The 16,780-nt window shown below is 42.5% G+C and overlaps 1 protein-coding gene across 3 annotated transcripts in view; it reads left to right on the forward strand.

Annotated features, from left to right (window-relative positions):
• The window catches only part of FAM151B (family with sequence similarity 151 member B), a 68,011-nt gene that overhangs the window by 36,826 nt on the left and 14,405 nt on the right, over window positions 1-16,780 (forward strand). The window contains exon 7 of one of the 3 annotated variants that reach the window (XM_045020769.1): window positions 2,353-2,482. The exons of 1 other annotated variant lie outside the window; for it this stretch is intronic. In XM_045020769.1, coding sequence (XP_044876704.1) covers window positions 2,353-2,381 — 29 coding nt within the window. In that variant the 3' untranslated portion in view covers window positions 2,382-2,482. Of the gene's footprint in view, window positions 1-2,352; window positions 2,483-8,306; window positions 8,564-16,780 lie in introns of those variants that run through there. One more of the 3 variants, XM_045020766.1, reaches the window with a different exon arrangement.

Below are 16,780 nucleotides of genomic sequence, written 5' to 3' on the forward strand. Positions count from 1 at the left end.
ACCTTTGGCCCGCGGCCCACCAGGGTAAGCACCCTGGTGGGCCGGGCCAGTTTGTTTACCTGCTGCGTCCGTAGGTTCAGCCGATCGCAGCTCCCACTGGCTGCGGTTTGCCGCTCCAGGCCAATGGGGGCTGCAGGAAGTGGCGCAGGCTGAGGGATGTGCTGGCCACCACTTCCCACCGAACCTGTGGACGCGGCAGGTAAACAAACCGGCCTGGCCCACCAGGGCACCCTGGTGGGCCGCGTGTCAAAGGTTGCCAATCCCTGGTGTATACCAAGGTGCTTGCAGGCTCAATTGATTCCTAAATACTACTTTTGCTCATATTTCACACTGAGTGCTTACTCTACTAACTCCTCCTTGCGGATCACTGACATTAGATAAAGCATCCTTTATTTTAGCATTGTTGTGAGCCCATTTTAATAATAATTCTTTATCTTTTGTCCATTTGGAGGCATACCATGCTATGAAAGCACATGAAGGGCTTTTCCCTAAAATTTGTGTACAGTTATTTATTCCAGTTTAATTTCATACACAAATCCCTCCTCGTATGTACCATAGCATTGGTTTACCTGTCCCTTGGCCATAATTTATAATTGTCTTATTTTGCTGTGTCAATGACATATCGATTATATGTGCCCATGTTTCTTCCTTGTTTACCCAAATCCATTGACATTTCTGTCCACTTTAATATTATAGAAATTTGGATAATTTTCCGTTTATCACATGGAGTTAGGTGGGTTTATCCATTGAGTATGACCCTCTTTCATATTTAATATTTTGGTATGGAGTTTAGTACATCAATTCTTCTTATCTATATCCGAGGACCATTCACACGTCATTGTAATATTATTTTTCCCTTCTTTTGCCTGGATGCTATTTGTTGGTATTTTAATTACAAAAGGGATACTATTATCTTTTCTGGGGCTACCAAGCGACTATCATAACGTGTGAGTATTTCAAACTTGTCTATTTAGTGCACATCACCATTGTCTGGTTCTTACTGCCTTTCCCCATATTGCACTTTTTCCTTCTATAGCTGCCCATTCACATTTTGTTGACTCTGGTGAGGGATGGTCATGGGACCCTAAGGTTCCCTTGCTTAGAGGGGCAAATATAATAAAACACTTATTAATATTGTCTGTAATAAGCGTTTTGCCTGAGTGATTTTATGCAATAACATTTATAGCCCTTATAGGTCCCATTCAGGTTTTTATTATTCTGAAGTTTTGCACTCATTTCTGGAATTGTAAACAACACCCCGCCACGCACACACATTACTATTGGCAGTAGCCATGGGCGACAGGTGAAGCTTCCACTCAGGGAGGTTATCTCCCAGTCCTCCTCCTTCTGTCCGCGGCCCAAGCCACACTCCACCCCCGCTCCGCCCCAGGCCCTGCCCCTCCCCACTCGCCTCATGCCTCCTTCTTCTCCTCCTGCCCCATCCCACCTAGCAAGCAGGGGGGACTGAGCAGGAAAAGGAGGACTGGGAGAGGGGAGGAGAAGTGGAGAGGATGAACCCGGCGAGCAGCGACTGAGGCTGGGGCGGGAGAGGAAACCCACGCAGCAAGCAGGGAGGGGGCTGAGTGGGACTGCGGTGAGCGGCAGGGGAGCTGGGCGGGGGAAGGAGTGGAGAGGAGGAATCTGGCGAACAGTGGCTGGGGTGTAGAGGAGGAAACCCACACAGCAAGTGGGAGTAGGGTGCTGAACAGGGAGATGGGGACTGCGGCGAGCGGCAGGAGGCCGAGCAGGGAGAAGGAGGAGGAGTGGAGAAGAGGAACTGGCAAGGCAAGTAGCTGGGCAAGGAGAACAAGTGGGGGAGGAGAGTGGGGACTGGACATGGAGAGGGGGCCAAGCGGCGTGGGAGCCGAGCGGGGAAGAGAGGAGGAACTGGTAACGGCAAGTGGCAGTGGGGATCTCCGGAGAGGGAGTTGGAGATGGAGTGCTGGAGACGAGCAGCGACGGCTGCAGAGAATGATGAGCTTCAGCTTTTATATGCCCCATGCAGGTTCCGGGGTGGCTGAGGAGGCTGTACCTGCTACTCAGCTTCCTGGGTTCATTAGTAATTTCTCTGGGGAGTCCAATGGACCCACGAAGCTGAATAGCAGATACAGCCTCCTCAGCTGCCCTGGAACCTGCAGAGAGCATAATAAATAAGAAAAAACTTGCGGCGGAATGCAGAAGCCCGCTTCAAGCAGGGAGGGGAAAAGGTGGGGTCACCATGGCCCAGGCATTTGGCAGCAGCGGCTGTGCTAGGGAAGCCTTCCCTGGCCTATTAAACCTGCCACCCATGACAATAGCCATTTGATTGAACTTGGTCCATTCAATTGTCATTTTTTATTTCTTTGCATCCAGATTTGCACACTAGCAGAATCCAGCAGTAACCACAAATACCCAGAAGAGCCAGGATGAATAGAACTGCATCTCTCACCATTTGGCTTTTCTTGTCTGTGAGATAGGAATAACAAAAGACCCTTTTTCCTTTATAAAAGTATGTATTTATTTAATTAACTATGAACTTTATGAAAATATATGTAACATATACATACAATACAATTCTTATTCTGTTTTACCTATATATAACTCTACTATTTTAAACTATTACTAATACATATACTAACCAACTATTTTAATACAATAATACTATGACTACCTATTTTAACAAAATTTTTCCCCCCGTTAATTGGTATTCCAGAATATTTTGTTCCCCACATTGATCAGACAATCCAACATTCCTATAATATCCACCCTGATTATTGCATATGACCTTTCCTCCCGGTCCATCAGGCCAAGCCAGACATTATTCAATTGTTGGAATCCTACATTAATTGATATTGGTCTGGTTAGGGATATTGGGGTCTGTCCTCCTAATGCTCTCATAACCATATATAAGAACATAAGAATAGCCATACTGGATCAGACCAAAGGTCCATCTAGCCCAGTATCCTGTGTTCTGACAGTGGCCACTACCAGATGCCCTAGAGGGAATGAACAACACAGGAAATCATCAAGTGATCCATCCCCTGTTGCCCATTCCCAGCTTCTGGCAAACATCCGAGGCATACTGCACAAAGTCAAAGCCTATTGCTGTGTTTAAAATTGAAATATTAGACCCCATATCTAAGTAACACAGCATTTCCTTCTCCGCTGAATTAACTGTTATTGGGATCAAAGGTCTTCCAGATGGGTCCAAAAACAGCTGGGCTATCACCATAGGTGGCACCTGCTCCTCCTCTGGCTCTTCGTCTATGCCACTATCCTCGTCTTCTGCAGCTGCTATTAATTCTAATAGTCCTTCTACGGGCATATCTAACTTTCCTTGTCCGTTTAATTCTGGGAGGTCCTCAAACCCCTCTCCTGCCATGCTTCCTTTCCTTCCTCTCTCACTCTCTCATTTTTCTTTATTTCTTTCTGCCTTTCTCTATTAAATTTAAACAAAAAATGACCACACACATTTTATTATTATTATATATTATTATTTTATACACATCCCCCTTTTTTTGGATTAAATCTTGCATTACTCTATTGCAGTGGTTCCCAAACTTTAACAACCCACAAACCCCTTTCATTAAATTGTGAAATCTTGTGAACCCGCCCCTAAAAATGAATATTTCCAGAGATTTAAGTTTAATTTCCTGAGTGTGACTTTGCTCTGCATAGCTCTTGGAAGTCTGGAACCACTGGAGAAAGATAAAGTCTCAGGTCTGGTTTGGCATCAAGTCTGTTTCTGTATTTGGTTTTCAGATGTACATATGAGGAAAATGCTTTCTCGCATAAGTATGTTGTTGAAAATGGTAACAAAACTGCAGTAGCTTTTTCTGCCAGAAGGGGGTACTCGTTTCTTAAACTCAGCCAAAAGTTGATCAATGACAGATTTCTGAAACTCCTTTTCAGTTCGTAATCACAGGAGATCTCAGTCAATTTCTCTTTTTCCTCAGTGTTCAATATCTGTGTTGAGAAAGTGGTATAATCAAAAGGTTTGTGAATCCAGTCATTATCGCCTGACATAGCTGGAAAGTATTCCCTGAAAGTTGTGCAAAGTCCTTTTAGGTGTGCAGTTATATTCGTTTTAGTGCACTGATCCAACTGAAGTTTATGTTCTGCCAAGAAGTCATGAAGATTACTACAACTTCTTTATGATGGATTCAACTTGCTCTTGCACATTGAAAGCTGTTATATAGAGGCCTTGAAGAGATAAATTTAGGTAATTAATTCTTGAGAAAATAGTGGTGGCCATGTTGGATTTTTAACTACAAACTATCATTAATTATAATTTCTCTAAAGCCTCTAGCTTAAATCTAACTACTGTTTCTTGCAAACTAATGCACTCTGATATTAACACTATCTTTGAAATGCTTATTAGGAGAGGTGAATTGTTAGATGTTTCTCACTCCCGCCCTCCCATCAGTATCTCTCTCCAGGGTGCTATAATGTAAGATACACAGAAGTTAAGCAAGTGAAAAAGAAAGGTAAAAGAGAGTCTCTGGTAACATCTGCATTATTTGCTGCACAGGGTAAACAGTTGTTCACATATTTCTCTATATCCACCCTGATGTTTGGCCACCATCCTGCCATTCGTAACCTACTGAGAGTCTTATCTATTCCTAAATGCCCATTATCATGAACTAGAGAGATCATTTCAGATCTAATTTCCATTGGAACCACTCACACAGACATATTATACTCCATTTTAGTAGCTAGTACCAATCCTGTTTCAATTGCTGATTTCAATTGGAAATGCTGCCAAATTTTCCATCCCAGGTGTTTTTCTTTTGACACCAGTTTTTTATTTCAGGATCTTGTCTTTGTAAAGCTACTAAATCAATTTCTTTTCTCCCTCTATTTTTGTTATTGGGGCCAACTGCAATTGCGGTTGCCATATCATCCCCTCCTTGGCTCCCTTTTTAGCCTGTTCATCTGCCTTCTTATTCCACTGAGCTCCCTCAACAGTTTTCTTATGGGCTTTTACTTTTTCCATTAGTACTGATTATGTTTTTCTTTGAGTGATTGCTCATGCGTATTCCACAGCACGCACACCTACTGTGTATTCCACAGTAGGTGTGCGTGCTCACCACGTGCACTGGTGCCGGAAGTTTTTCCCCTAGCAGTACCTGTAGGGGCGAGCGTCGCCTGCCTGCCATCGGTAGCCCTGCTGGGTCCCTGCAGGGTCCTTTAAAGCACTGCCGCGGCAAAAGGACACTGCTGCAGCAGCGCTTTAACGTCCCTGCCCCTTTTCACCCACCCTGGACTGCTGACGGGGGGACCAAAGGAGCAGCTACCCCAGGGCCGGTGATTTAAAAGGGCCCGGGGCTCCGGCCGCTGACCCCTAGCCCTGCCCTTCCACCTGAGGCCCTGCCTCTTCTGGGGGCAGTGGGGGCAGCTGCCCCCACATACTGGTAAGAGAGAAATTTTACTTTCACCCCGAATGTATTATAATTAAAGTAAAACATAAACTGACTTTCTGAGTTTGCCACTGCTTAAAATTTATTTTTGAATGAAAGCAACTGCCACCCACCACTTTTTAAAAAACAATATTCTCTGTGGTTATCTTCAATATTCAGCTTCTGAATTATTTTATATATTTTTAAGTGTAATTTTCTTCCAGCGTAATTATAACCTTTTTTGTTGTTTTTATCACCCAGCTGTCTGTGATCACAGGCCCTTTGTTAAGGCTGTAATAGATTTATTTCTGCACTTAACTTTCCATTAGATTTGTTTGATGTTATCTCATCAAGCTCATGTGCAGAAAGCTTTCACTTGTGATTTTTATTGTGTTATGTTGGAAACTGGAAAATTTAATTCCAACTCCTGTTGCATGTTATCTGTTTCATATCAACATTGTTTTTGCAACAGCAGGCTATATTAGAATCTTTCAGGTCCCTTTGTGCAGTCTCATGTGTTGTGCTGCCTGTCAGTACCCGGCCCAGTCCAGGGAAGCTAATGATCTAACCAACGGACCAAATTCGGTGATGAATCCTGGTCATATATCACCTGAAACATGTTGCACGTATGCTAAGATGCTTACATAGTGACTTTCCTCAGCCACTCTTTTGAAACGTACCGACAAGTCTCTGATACAATTTATGTCATGAATGTTTGAAAAGACAGAGCTAGTTAACTAGACAGTCTAAATAAAATGAATTTAATAACTTTGTGGAAAATTTACTTTCAAACAAAATTGTACAAATTACTAGAATACTGGATTCAGCATGCTTGGGTTGTTTTTTTAAATTAGGATGGTTGATATTAATTGCTACCTATACTGCATCAGATGACACACAACTGCTGGATGCTGTGGTGGTGGTGTCCAGAAAGTTAATGCTGTATTGAAATTGACATGAAAAATTACCATTCCAAAAAGTATCCTGCTGCCTCTAAACTTGTGGACAGTTCCATAAAATGTACTCAGAGAAGTTCTCTTCAATCACCTTCTGTCATTCACAACAGCAATGACAGATGCTGCCAACACAGGTTGGGATGCCCATTGAGGCAGTCTCACAGCTCAAGGTCTTTGGAATACTGACAACAAAAATTGTAACATATATCAGGTGGAATTAAGAGAGGGCATTGGGCATGATACAGGTGATCACAGACTACAATGTTTTGCATAAACAAGCAAAGCGGTGCTCATCATTCCCAACTATGCAGAAGAGCAGTAAAAGTATGGGAATTGTGCATTACACAGGAGCTTAACCCTGTAGTGATGCATCTGGTGGGGCAACAGAATGGTCTGACAAACCAACTGAATAGACAAAAGATGGATGATCACAAATGGTCATTCAAAGACACAGCGATACATGAAGTCTCCTCTTACTGGGGTCAACCCCAGACACAACCAGACTGGGATTGGATATTTTGCTTGAGGTCATGGAAAATGTGATCGATCCAGCTCTGATGCCTTTCTCCATCCTTGGAACCACATTCTCCTATGTGCGTTTCCTCCAATCCCCCATTACAAAAAGTAATTGACAAAAAGCAATATTCTTTATTTAATTTATCTATTAAGACAGTTTTTCTTATTGCTATTACATCTGCAAGGAGAATAAGTGAGTTACAGGCGCTTCCATTCACAGTGCTTCTTAAAAATAAAGTAGTTTTACATTCTGATCCAAAATTTCTTCCAGAAGTGTTTACAGATTTCCATCTCACTCAGTCCATAAACATACTATTTTATCCCCCACACCTCATATACGTAAGTGGGAGACAGATTAACATACTCTAGACATAAAAAGAACTTTAGCCTATTACCTTGATAGGACTAAAAGTTTTAGACATCAAAACTATTTGTGACTTATGCATGTAATACTAAAGGGCAGATAATATCACCACAATCATTAGCTAGATGGGTTTGATCAAGTATATTACTCATTAGTCCTGCAGTCCAGAACAGATGCTCAATTTGATAGACCTGTATTGCAATATTTTAATGAACATTTCTCATCCCACCTTCCTGTATAGCACTGCATATTGGGCGTATGTAGAGGTCACTTGAAGAAGAAACAGAGGTCACTTATCTGTCATTGGAGTTCTTCGAGATGTACCTTTACATAGTCACACACCTTGATCATCTTCCCGTCTTCCTTGGAATCTTAATTTTGATTCATTTAGAGGAAGCAGTAGGAAGAAACTGAGGCTGTAGTTGTGCCTTTTTATAGCCACTCTCTTAGACTGTTCAGGAGCACACTGGAGACAGGAGAGGCGTGTGAGCACTCCAATGAGCACTGTTAACTAAGTTCCACCGTCTGAGCTGCCTATGACTGGTGGAATGTTAATGTGCAGAGGCCACTCAAAGAACTCGAGTTACTACAGGTGAATAACCTTTATTACAAACTTGCCTGTGCATTTACTGAATTTTAAGAGATACAATTATTTCCATTACTATAATGCTTGGAGAAAACAGATTACATGCTTATGTTTTAGTTGCTTATTTAATTATATGAAATGTTCAAGCTAAGGAATTTCTGTGAGATCTTTGCTTTCTGTCAACCCATGATAAGCACCAAGTCTCAAAAAGGAGATACTATTCTGGTATAGAGAATATCCTTATCTTAAAAAAATAAAGTTTGTAAAATATTCATTTTAAAAGAAAGACCTAGTTGTGTAAAATAACATAAGGCTATTCTCTATTCCACAGGCGTAATGCTTGGGATGTGTTATCACAGCAATAAAGTCACAAAAATGGCCTTTTTTACCCCCTTTCCCTTTTGCAAAGAAAACCATTACTTTAAACCCACACAAAGAACTCCTGAAATATGCTTGTTGAAACTGACTTGTTTTATAAACACTGTCTTAATTCTTTGAACTTTAAGGACTGTATTTTGGCTCTTGGAGCCATGTGACTTCAGTTTTGGACTTTGCCTGCCACAGCACCCAACAGATGATGATCTGGCTGCAACAGTAGCTCTTCCAGCAGCAGCAGAAGGAAGATGAGAAAGACGCTGAGCTACTACAAGAGCCGTTCCTGGAGCAGCTTCACATGGCGCATCGCCATTTCTGTGCTCAGGAAACCAGTTTTGATTGGTGGAAAAGGATTGTTCTGCAGACATGGATGACCAGCAGTGGTAAGAGAATTTAAGGAGGGCAAAGGTGACCTTTTTTTAGATCTGTGTTCAGTTCATCCTGAGCTGCAGTGGCAGTGTATCAACATGCAGTGCCCATACTCATCAAAAATCAGGTCGCCACTGCCATCTGGTAGCTGGCCACCCTTTATTGTTACTGGTCCATAGCCAACCAATTTGGAGTAGGGAGATTGACTGTTGGAGCCACTGTCATGTTTCATTTTTTGAACTTTCAGCAGCAGATGGAGCCAGCAAGGGAGCAAGTAGGTGGAGAGAAAGATCCTATCTTTTATTGAATTTTGACCCTCCATCCAAACTCAGGAAGCAACTATGGGCCCTGGCTGCTGCAATTAGCAGGTTGGAGTACAAACAACATGGATGTACCTGCTTTGCTTGCTTCTACCCTACCCCTTCATGATTCCAGTCACCAGGAGCATATCCACCTTTGCAATCCTGACTCTAAGATAATCGCTTACCTGGACCTGGAAACTTTTTATATCCATGTATTGACATGGTTCAACAGGGAAGTGTGATTTTTGTTTTCTGTTTGAGGCACTCTCCCTACTAGTCATTTTTCCAATCTTCTCCCCACCCTCCTTTTTAATCTCCCTCCCTCGCTCCCTTTTGTTTCATCCCCATCTAATTTCCTAGACTTGGGGTATATAGTAAATCTGGAAATATTCAATTCATTTGCCTTAAAGGTATACTTATAGACTCATAGATATTAAGGTTAGAAGGGACCATCGTGATAATCTAATGCGACCTGCAAATTGCAGGCCACAGAACCTCACCCATTCCTGAAATAGTCTCCTAACCTCTGGGTGAGTTACTGAAGTCCTCAAATTATGGTTTAAAGACTTTGTTACAGAGAATTCACAATTACAGTAGTTTAAACCTGTAAGTGACCCATGCCTCATGCTGCAGAGGAAGGTGAACCCCCCGACCAGGGTTTCTGCCAATCTGACCAGGGAGAAAATTCCTTCCTGATCCCAAATATGGCAATCTATTAGACCCTGATCACATGGGCAAGAATTGCCAGGCAGATACCTGGGAAATATTCTCTATAGAGATACCAGATCTAAACAATGTAATGACAATTTCAGTTTAATGACAAATCTTTTCAATTCCCCAAATAATAATAAAGGTAATAATTGGAGATATACCAATCTCCTAGAACTGGAAGGGACCTTGAAAGGTCAAATGTAAAGAAATCTGATCTACTAAAACCCTAACCAAGAATGATTATTATTGGTTATGATTCACTAAATTACTGAGAATGTGTTGTTATGAGACTGTCAGATGTTTTCTCAATGCTCGTTCAGGTTCTTTTTTTAGTTTTTATTTTTGTTAAATGAGCTGAAATAAATATTATGTTGCTTGTGATGGGTTGTCTATCACACACAAGGCTTGAAAGAGTGAAGATGGCCAGGGAGGCCAATTAGCTCCCCAGGCTGCACCTGGAGGAGGAGCCAGGGAGTAGGGGTAGATTAAATGATGCTCAGCTGGACAGGACTAGGAGGGGCCTGTACAAAGCCCAGGAGTCGGGGGCTGCAGGGAAGTCTGCAGTGGTCAGAAAAGGAAGCTATGTTTGTGGGTGCTGCAGAGATGAGAAATAAACACTCATTTAGGCAACTCAGTGACCAATCGGTGGACTGGCACCAGTCACTGAGATCTCCCTGACACAGTTTAGGAAGGCAGCAAGCCGGTCCCTTGTATCAAAAAGTTTGAAAAACACTAGCCTAAAGTTACTCCCTGGGAGGAGGGAGTGAAAAAACTGGCAAACCCAGAGGAGTGGGGAGGGCCAGGAGGTATGGAAGCAGCTCAGGGAAAGGCAGGAAGTTGCAGGGAACGGACCTTGGCCGCTGTGTAGAGGATCTCTGAGCTGGAACCTGGAGTAGATGGTGGGCCTGGGTTCCCCTGGCTGCCACTGTAGGATTGGCACTGTGAGGCAGTGAAGCGTAAGACTGCCTGAGACTTCCCTCCAGAACAGGGAACCACAATCGTGACCTGGCCGGAGGGCTGAGTCATGAAGAAGACATTACAGTTCCTGGAGTGAGAAAGGGGCTGCAAAAGAGAAAATGATGGACTGTAGCTGATGGAAGGGGTGTTGGCATGACCGAGAATCACCGCAGAATCACCAGGAGGCAGTGCGTCCAGTGGTGAGTAGAGCAATCCCATCACACTGATTTACATTGCTGATGTAACTATTGGGCAATGACATTCACACTATAAGACAGCATGGACAAGGCTCTAGGAGGCAAAGTTGAGGCAGAACTGTTCTGCTAATGAACCCTTATCTGCAAATGATTTATTTATGTTGGAATAAGAATATTTAAACAATTTGTGTAATTTAGAATCATAGAATATCAGGGTTGGAAGGGACCTCAGGAGGTCATCTAGTCCAACCCCCTGCTCAAAGCAGGACCAATCCCCAACTAAATCATCCCAGCCAGGGCTTTGTCAAGCTGAGCCTTAAAAACCTCTAAGGAAGGAGATTCCACCACCTCCTTAAGTAACCCATTCCAGTGTTTTACCACCCTCCCAGTGAAAAAGTTTTTCCTAATATCCAACCTAAACCTCCCCCACTGCAACTTGAGACCATTACTCCTTATTCTGTCATCAGGTACCACTGAGAACAGTCTAGATCCATCCTCTTTGGAACCCCGCTTCAGGTAGTTGAAAGCTGCTATCAAATCCCCCCTCATTCTTCTCTTCTGCAGACTAAATAATCCCAGTTCCCTCAGCCTCTCCTCATAAGTCATGTGCTCCAGCCCCTCACTCGTTTTTGTTGCCCTCCACTGGACTCTCCAATTTTTCCACATCCTTCTTGTAGTGTGGGGCCCAAAACTGGACACAGTACTCCAGATGAGGCCTCGCCTATGCCAAATAGAGGGGAATGATCACATCCCTCGATCTGCTGGTGATGCTTCTACTTATGCAGCCCAAAATGCCGTTAGCCTTCTTGGCAACAAGGGCACACTGTTGACTCATATGCAGCTTCTCGTCCACTGTAACCCCTAGGTCCTTTTCTGCAGAACTGCTGCCTAGCCACACGGTCCCTAGTCTGTAGCAGTGCATGGGATTCTTCCGTCTGAAGTGCAGGACTCTGCACTTGTCCTTGTTGAACCTCATCAGATTTCTTTTGGCCCAATCCTCCAATTTGTCTAGGTCCCTCTGTATCCTATCGCTACCCTCCAGCATATCTACCACTTCTCCCAGTTTAGTGTCATCTGCAGACTTGCTGAGGGTGCAATCCATGCCATCTTCCAGATCATTAATGAAGATACTGGACAAAACTGGCCCTAGGACCGACCCTTGAGGCTCTCCGTTTGATACTGGCTGCCAACTAGATATGGAGCCATTGATCACTACCTGTTGAGCCTGATGATCTAGCTAGCTTTCCATCCACCTTATAGTCCATTCATCCAATCCATACTTTAACTTGCTGGCAAGAATACTGTGGGAGACCATATCAAAAGCTTTGCTAAAGTCAAGGAATAACACGTCCACTGCTTTTCCCTCATCCACAGAGCCAGTTAACTTATATATCCACTGTAGACTTGTTCTTAAGATTAGATGCCAGCCTTCTTCCCCCTTCCACCCTCTTTTACTTTTGTTGTGAATAGTGCAGAAACCATGCCTTCCCTTGATACAAGACTATTTCTGCTTTGTGAAATTTAAGGGAAACCAGTTGTACCTCATTTGAGTGTATTGGGGGTGGGGGAGACCACTTCCTTGCATGATGAGACCACTTCCTTGTAAACCTCCTGGACTTAGATCTTGTTTCAGTTTGGATAAGAGTTATATATGTTTGTGATCCTTGGTCAGTTTTCATCACTTCATTTCTTTTTCTCTGTTTTTCTGTTTCCCACATTATACCAATCTTTTCCCTTTCCTGGTCTGCCTCATCCTCTTCCCTTTCCCTCCCTCTCATGTCCTCAGAGCAGTGAGGAGGAACCCAGATACACTTTTCTGAAATTTGGAACTAACAATGGCCCAAGCAATGACACTATTCAGGCACCTGATAAAGAGATGTTTGACCTAAAATCTCTTTCTAGCTAATATTATAAATTGTATTCCCTGGAACATCAAAGAGGTGAATCACCGACTAAAAAGAAGAAGAGTGATTACTCATCTGAAAACACTGAAAGCAGATATCTTCCTACAGGAAACCCACCTTAATGACTTTCAGGCAGAGAAATTTAGGAGGGATGGATGGGTGTTTAACAATTTCTTCTCTTCAGCCAAAAGTGTAGAAATATTATTTAACAAAAGACTACACATTCTAGATGTAAATAAAGATGAGGAAGGTAGATTTTTGCTGGTGAAGGCTAAGATCTCACTCTACATATATCTTAATTAATCTATATGGACTAACTTAAAATGATCCAAGCTTTTTTTAAATGATTTTTTTTCTAAATTAATTACTGTCCCACTAAAATAAATCATCATACCAGGAGTTTTTAATGAGGCATTGGACTCTTTTTTTTTTTTTTTTAGACAAGTTAGGCTGGCCCCACTGTACACAGTCACATCTAGGAACATTATAAAACATTATGTGGAAGAATTGCGGTTAAAAGATGTATGGCAGTTGCAGAACCCTACCCTGAAGGATTTTACTTCCCCGCCCCCCGACCTTCACATTTACAAATAGATTTCTTTCTGATTTCTATTAATCTGGTAGACTCCATGCTTAATAATGCAAACAAGTTTATCATGATCTCTGATCATGCCCAATGATACTATAGTTTTCTTCTCCCGATACTAATTGGACTTGTAAAAGATGGAGACTGAACTCCTCTTTTATGAAAAATAAATACTTTCAGAACTATGTCACAGAAGAAATTTATTTTTTCTTCTAAATAAATGACATACCAGAAAGATCCTGATGCACCCTATGGGATACTGTAAACGGGCCGACTCACCCCTGCCGCGCCTCCTGCTGGTTGGTCTCCGAATTTCACTCAGTCCAGCCCTGGAGCGCCCTCGGCAGGCTGGTGAGCCCCCTGTTCGCAGGCCCCGTGTCCCTCCCTGGACCCGGTGCCCCTTTAACTATAATTGGGTCTCCCCCTCCCAGGGGGACCCCCACCCTACTATCCCCACTTTGCCTCAGTAGTGGCCACTGACAGTCATGGTCTAGCCCCACACCCTGGGGCAGACTGCAGTATCAGCCCACTCATCACAGGCAATAGGGGTTTGGACCTGCTGCTTTGCCTACTCCTGGGTTGTCCCTTGCAACCCCCCCCACAGTACCTTCTGGCCTACCCCTAGGCTGCAGCCTGGGGTTTTCCTGGCCAGAGCTCCCCAGCTCCTTAGCCTTCCCAGCCCTGCTTCACCCAGGTACTCTTGCTCTACTTCTAAGCAGCCAGGCCCATCTCTCTCTAACCACAGAGAGAGACTGTCTGTGCTCTGGCTTCCCTGCCTCTTATAAGGCCCTGCTCCTCAGTTTGGGGCGTGGCCCCCAGCTGCAGCCACTTTCCCAATCAGCCCAGCTCTGTCAGGCCACCGTTTAAACCCCTTAAAACCCCGGAGCAGGGTCCACCCTGCTACAGATACACTAATAGCTTTTATTAGGGGCAGGATAATTTCCTATTCAGCGGGTAGGAAGAGGGCTAGCTAGGCTCAGCTCCTGGAATTGATCAAACAACTCAAAGCTGTGGATTTAGAATGTGCAAACTACCCTTCTCAAGAAAATCTTAAAAAAAAAATTATCTTTGGGATGAAGTAAATAGGCTGACTTCAGCACACGCTGAATTTGCTTTTCTTAGATCCAAACCACCATACTGGGAGTCGGGACAGAGTGGGGGAAATTCTCACATACAGATTAAAAATGAGAGATCAAAGGTCCCAATAGTATTACTCAAATTAGAACAAGGGCAGGTTCTTACTAATCAGTGATCAATTTTTGAAATTCTATCTAGCTCTTTAGAATAATGATTCACCACTTGACCCTAAAGAACTGAATAATGTTAAAACTCTTAATCTCCCACAAATCTCAGAAGAGCAGAAAGCCAGGGTGGCCTCTCCTTTGCAATCAGAGGACATAATCAAGGTCATGAAGGAAATGAGTCTGGGCAAGACCCATAGCCCTGATAGAATTCTATCGATAGGCTATCAAAGTTTCAAAGAAATTCTGATCCCTTAGCTGTTATACATTTACAAAGATGCCTTAAAGAAAGATATGTTACCTCCTGGTCTGAGGGAAGTCAAGTCCTAATTAGTATACTATTAAAATTGGGTAAGGATGTACAAAAGTGTAACAGCTATAGACCCAGCTCCTTAATCAATACAGATATAAAAATACTTTCCAAAAATATTTGTTAAGAGGCTTGAAAATGTAATGAGTGATGTACTTCCTAGTCAAGTGGGATTTATTTTAAAAAGGCCTGGTTCAGATAACACACGTCATTTGATTAGAGTTATGGCATTTCATCAACATTCTAGAAATTCCCATTCAATCATTTCATTCAATGCAGAGAAAGCTTTGACAAGGGTGAACTCGCAATATCTGTTACTTACCCTGGATAAATTTGGGTTGAGGAAATCCTTTATTTCACAGATAAAGCTGTTATATTCCAAACCCAACACTCATACCCTCACAAATAGCAAAATATCTTCTCCCTACCCTGTTTTGATCTGTTTTGGGGCACTAGAGAGGGGTGCCCCTTCTCCTCTCTCCTGTTCAGTCTAGCATTAGAGCCATTTGCAGCACTGCATGTGGAACTTCAAGGGATCAAATCAGAGACTCAGGAGACACAAATCCTTAACTATGCAGATGACATCATCCTATTTATTAAAAATCTGGGTCAATCTATCCTACAAACAATAGGTAACTTTGGTAAATTCTCTGGCTAAAAGATAAATTAGGATAAATTGGAAGCAATTAAGATCTCATTGGATTTAGTTGGAAGCAGCTTTTTTATAGGGACATTTAGATGGCAGCAGACAAACTTCAGATATTTTGGCATCCTGTTCTGTAAGGAAATTCAAAAGTCTAGCCACATGAATCATGCAGTTAGCAAATGATTTAAATAGATGACTGGCACTACCTCTCTCCATCTGAGGACAAATAAGCATAATTAAAATGAATGCTCTTCCCAGGATCCTCTTTATTCTGAATTCCCTTCATATCCATATTTCTCCTTTTTATTTGATCAAAATGGACAACATGTTTAGGTTCTTCTCATGGGGTGATGGTAACAAACCCAGAATTCCCTTACAAAGATGGCAGATCCCTATCAAAACATATGGTTTTAGATTTCCCAACTTTAAACTTTACCATCAGGCAATAATTCTTAGCCAAGCAGCACAGTGGCTCATTCCCGCATTCTGTAGAACTCCTGATTGACTCCAGCTGGAAGCAGAATTGGTTGTTCCTTCATCCCTTTCCAATGCGCTGTACTCTGATTACTACCAATTCCCAACAGAATGATTGTCAACTATTGTGGCTGTCAGAAATACTTGGCATACAATGGCTACTAAATTTAAAAATTAAGCCCTTCTACAGACAAAGGCCTTCAGCTGGGGTAACTTGAAACTCTGTATAACAGGCAACCCCTCCATTTGGCCAGATTGGATAAGGAAAGGGATTTTGACCATCAGTCAACTTGTTGAAAGTGATACTTTCTTCCTTTTACAATATTAAAAGAAAGGGTCAATCTAGAGACTAAGACGGAGTGGCAATATATTCAATTTAAACATTCTGTCTCCCATCTATTTGGCCCAGTGCCTGTGCTACCCTTGATCCAGCTGAACTGCTTTCATTTCTCTGAATATTACCCAGATTGCCAAGACGTATGGTAAAACTGCATGCACGCCTGGCCAGCAAATTTGAATTAAACACAGATTCCCAAAAAAAAGAAATAGGAGGAGGAACCAGGCCAATTTTTTTCTACTAATCAATAGAAACAAATTTCAATCAGTGCTCTGAGCTATTCCTGGGATTTCCATTTATGATTAATCCAGCAAAAAATGATACAGAGGATGCATTGGAACCCTTTCCAACTATTAAGAAATAGGTGCTCCTAAATCAGACAGATGTTGGTGCTGTGATTCTGCAGGTGCTAACTTAATTCATATGCTCTGGGAATTCTCCTATACTTGTGTGTTTTGGGCAGATCTTCATTGCAGAGTTAATTTTTTTCCTATCAAATAAAATTGTGACAAGCTAACTGTAACATTAAACCTAATTGTTGTTAACTGGAAGCTAAATAATTCTGAAAAAC

Source organism: Mauremys mutica, chromosome 6, assembly GCF_020497125.1.
Source record: "Mauremys mutica isolate MM-2020 ecotype Southern chromosome 6, ASM2049712v1, whole genome shotgun sequence".
Classification (NCBI taxonomy): Eukaryota; Metazoa; Chordata; order Testudines; family Geoemydidae; genus Mauremys; species Mauremys mutica.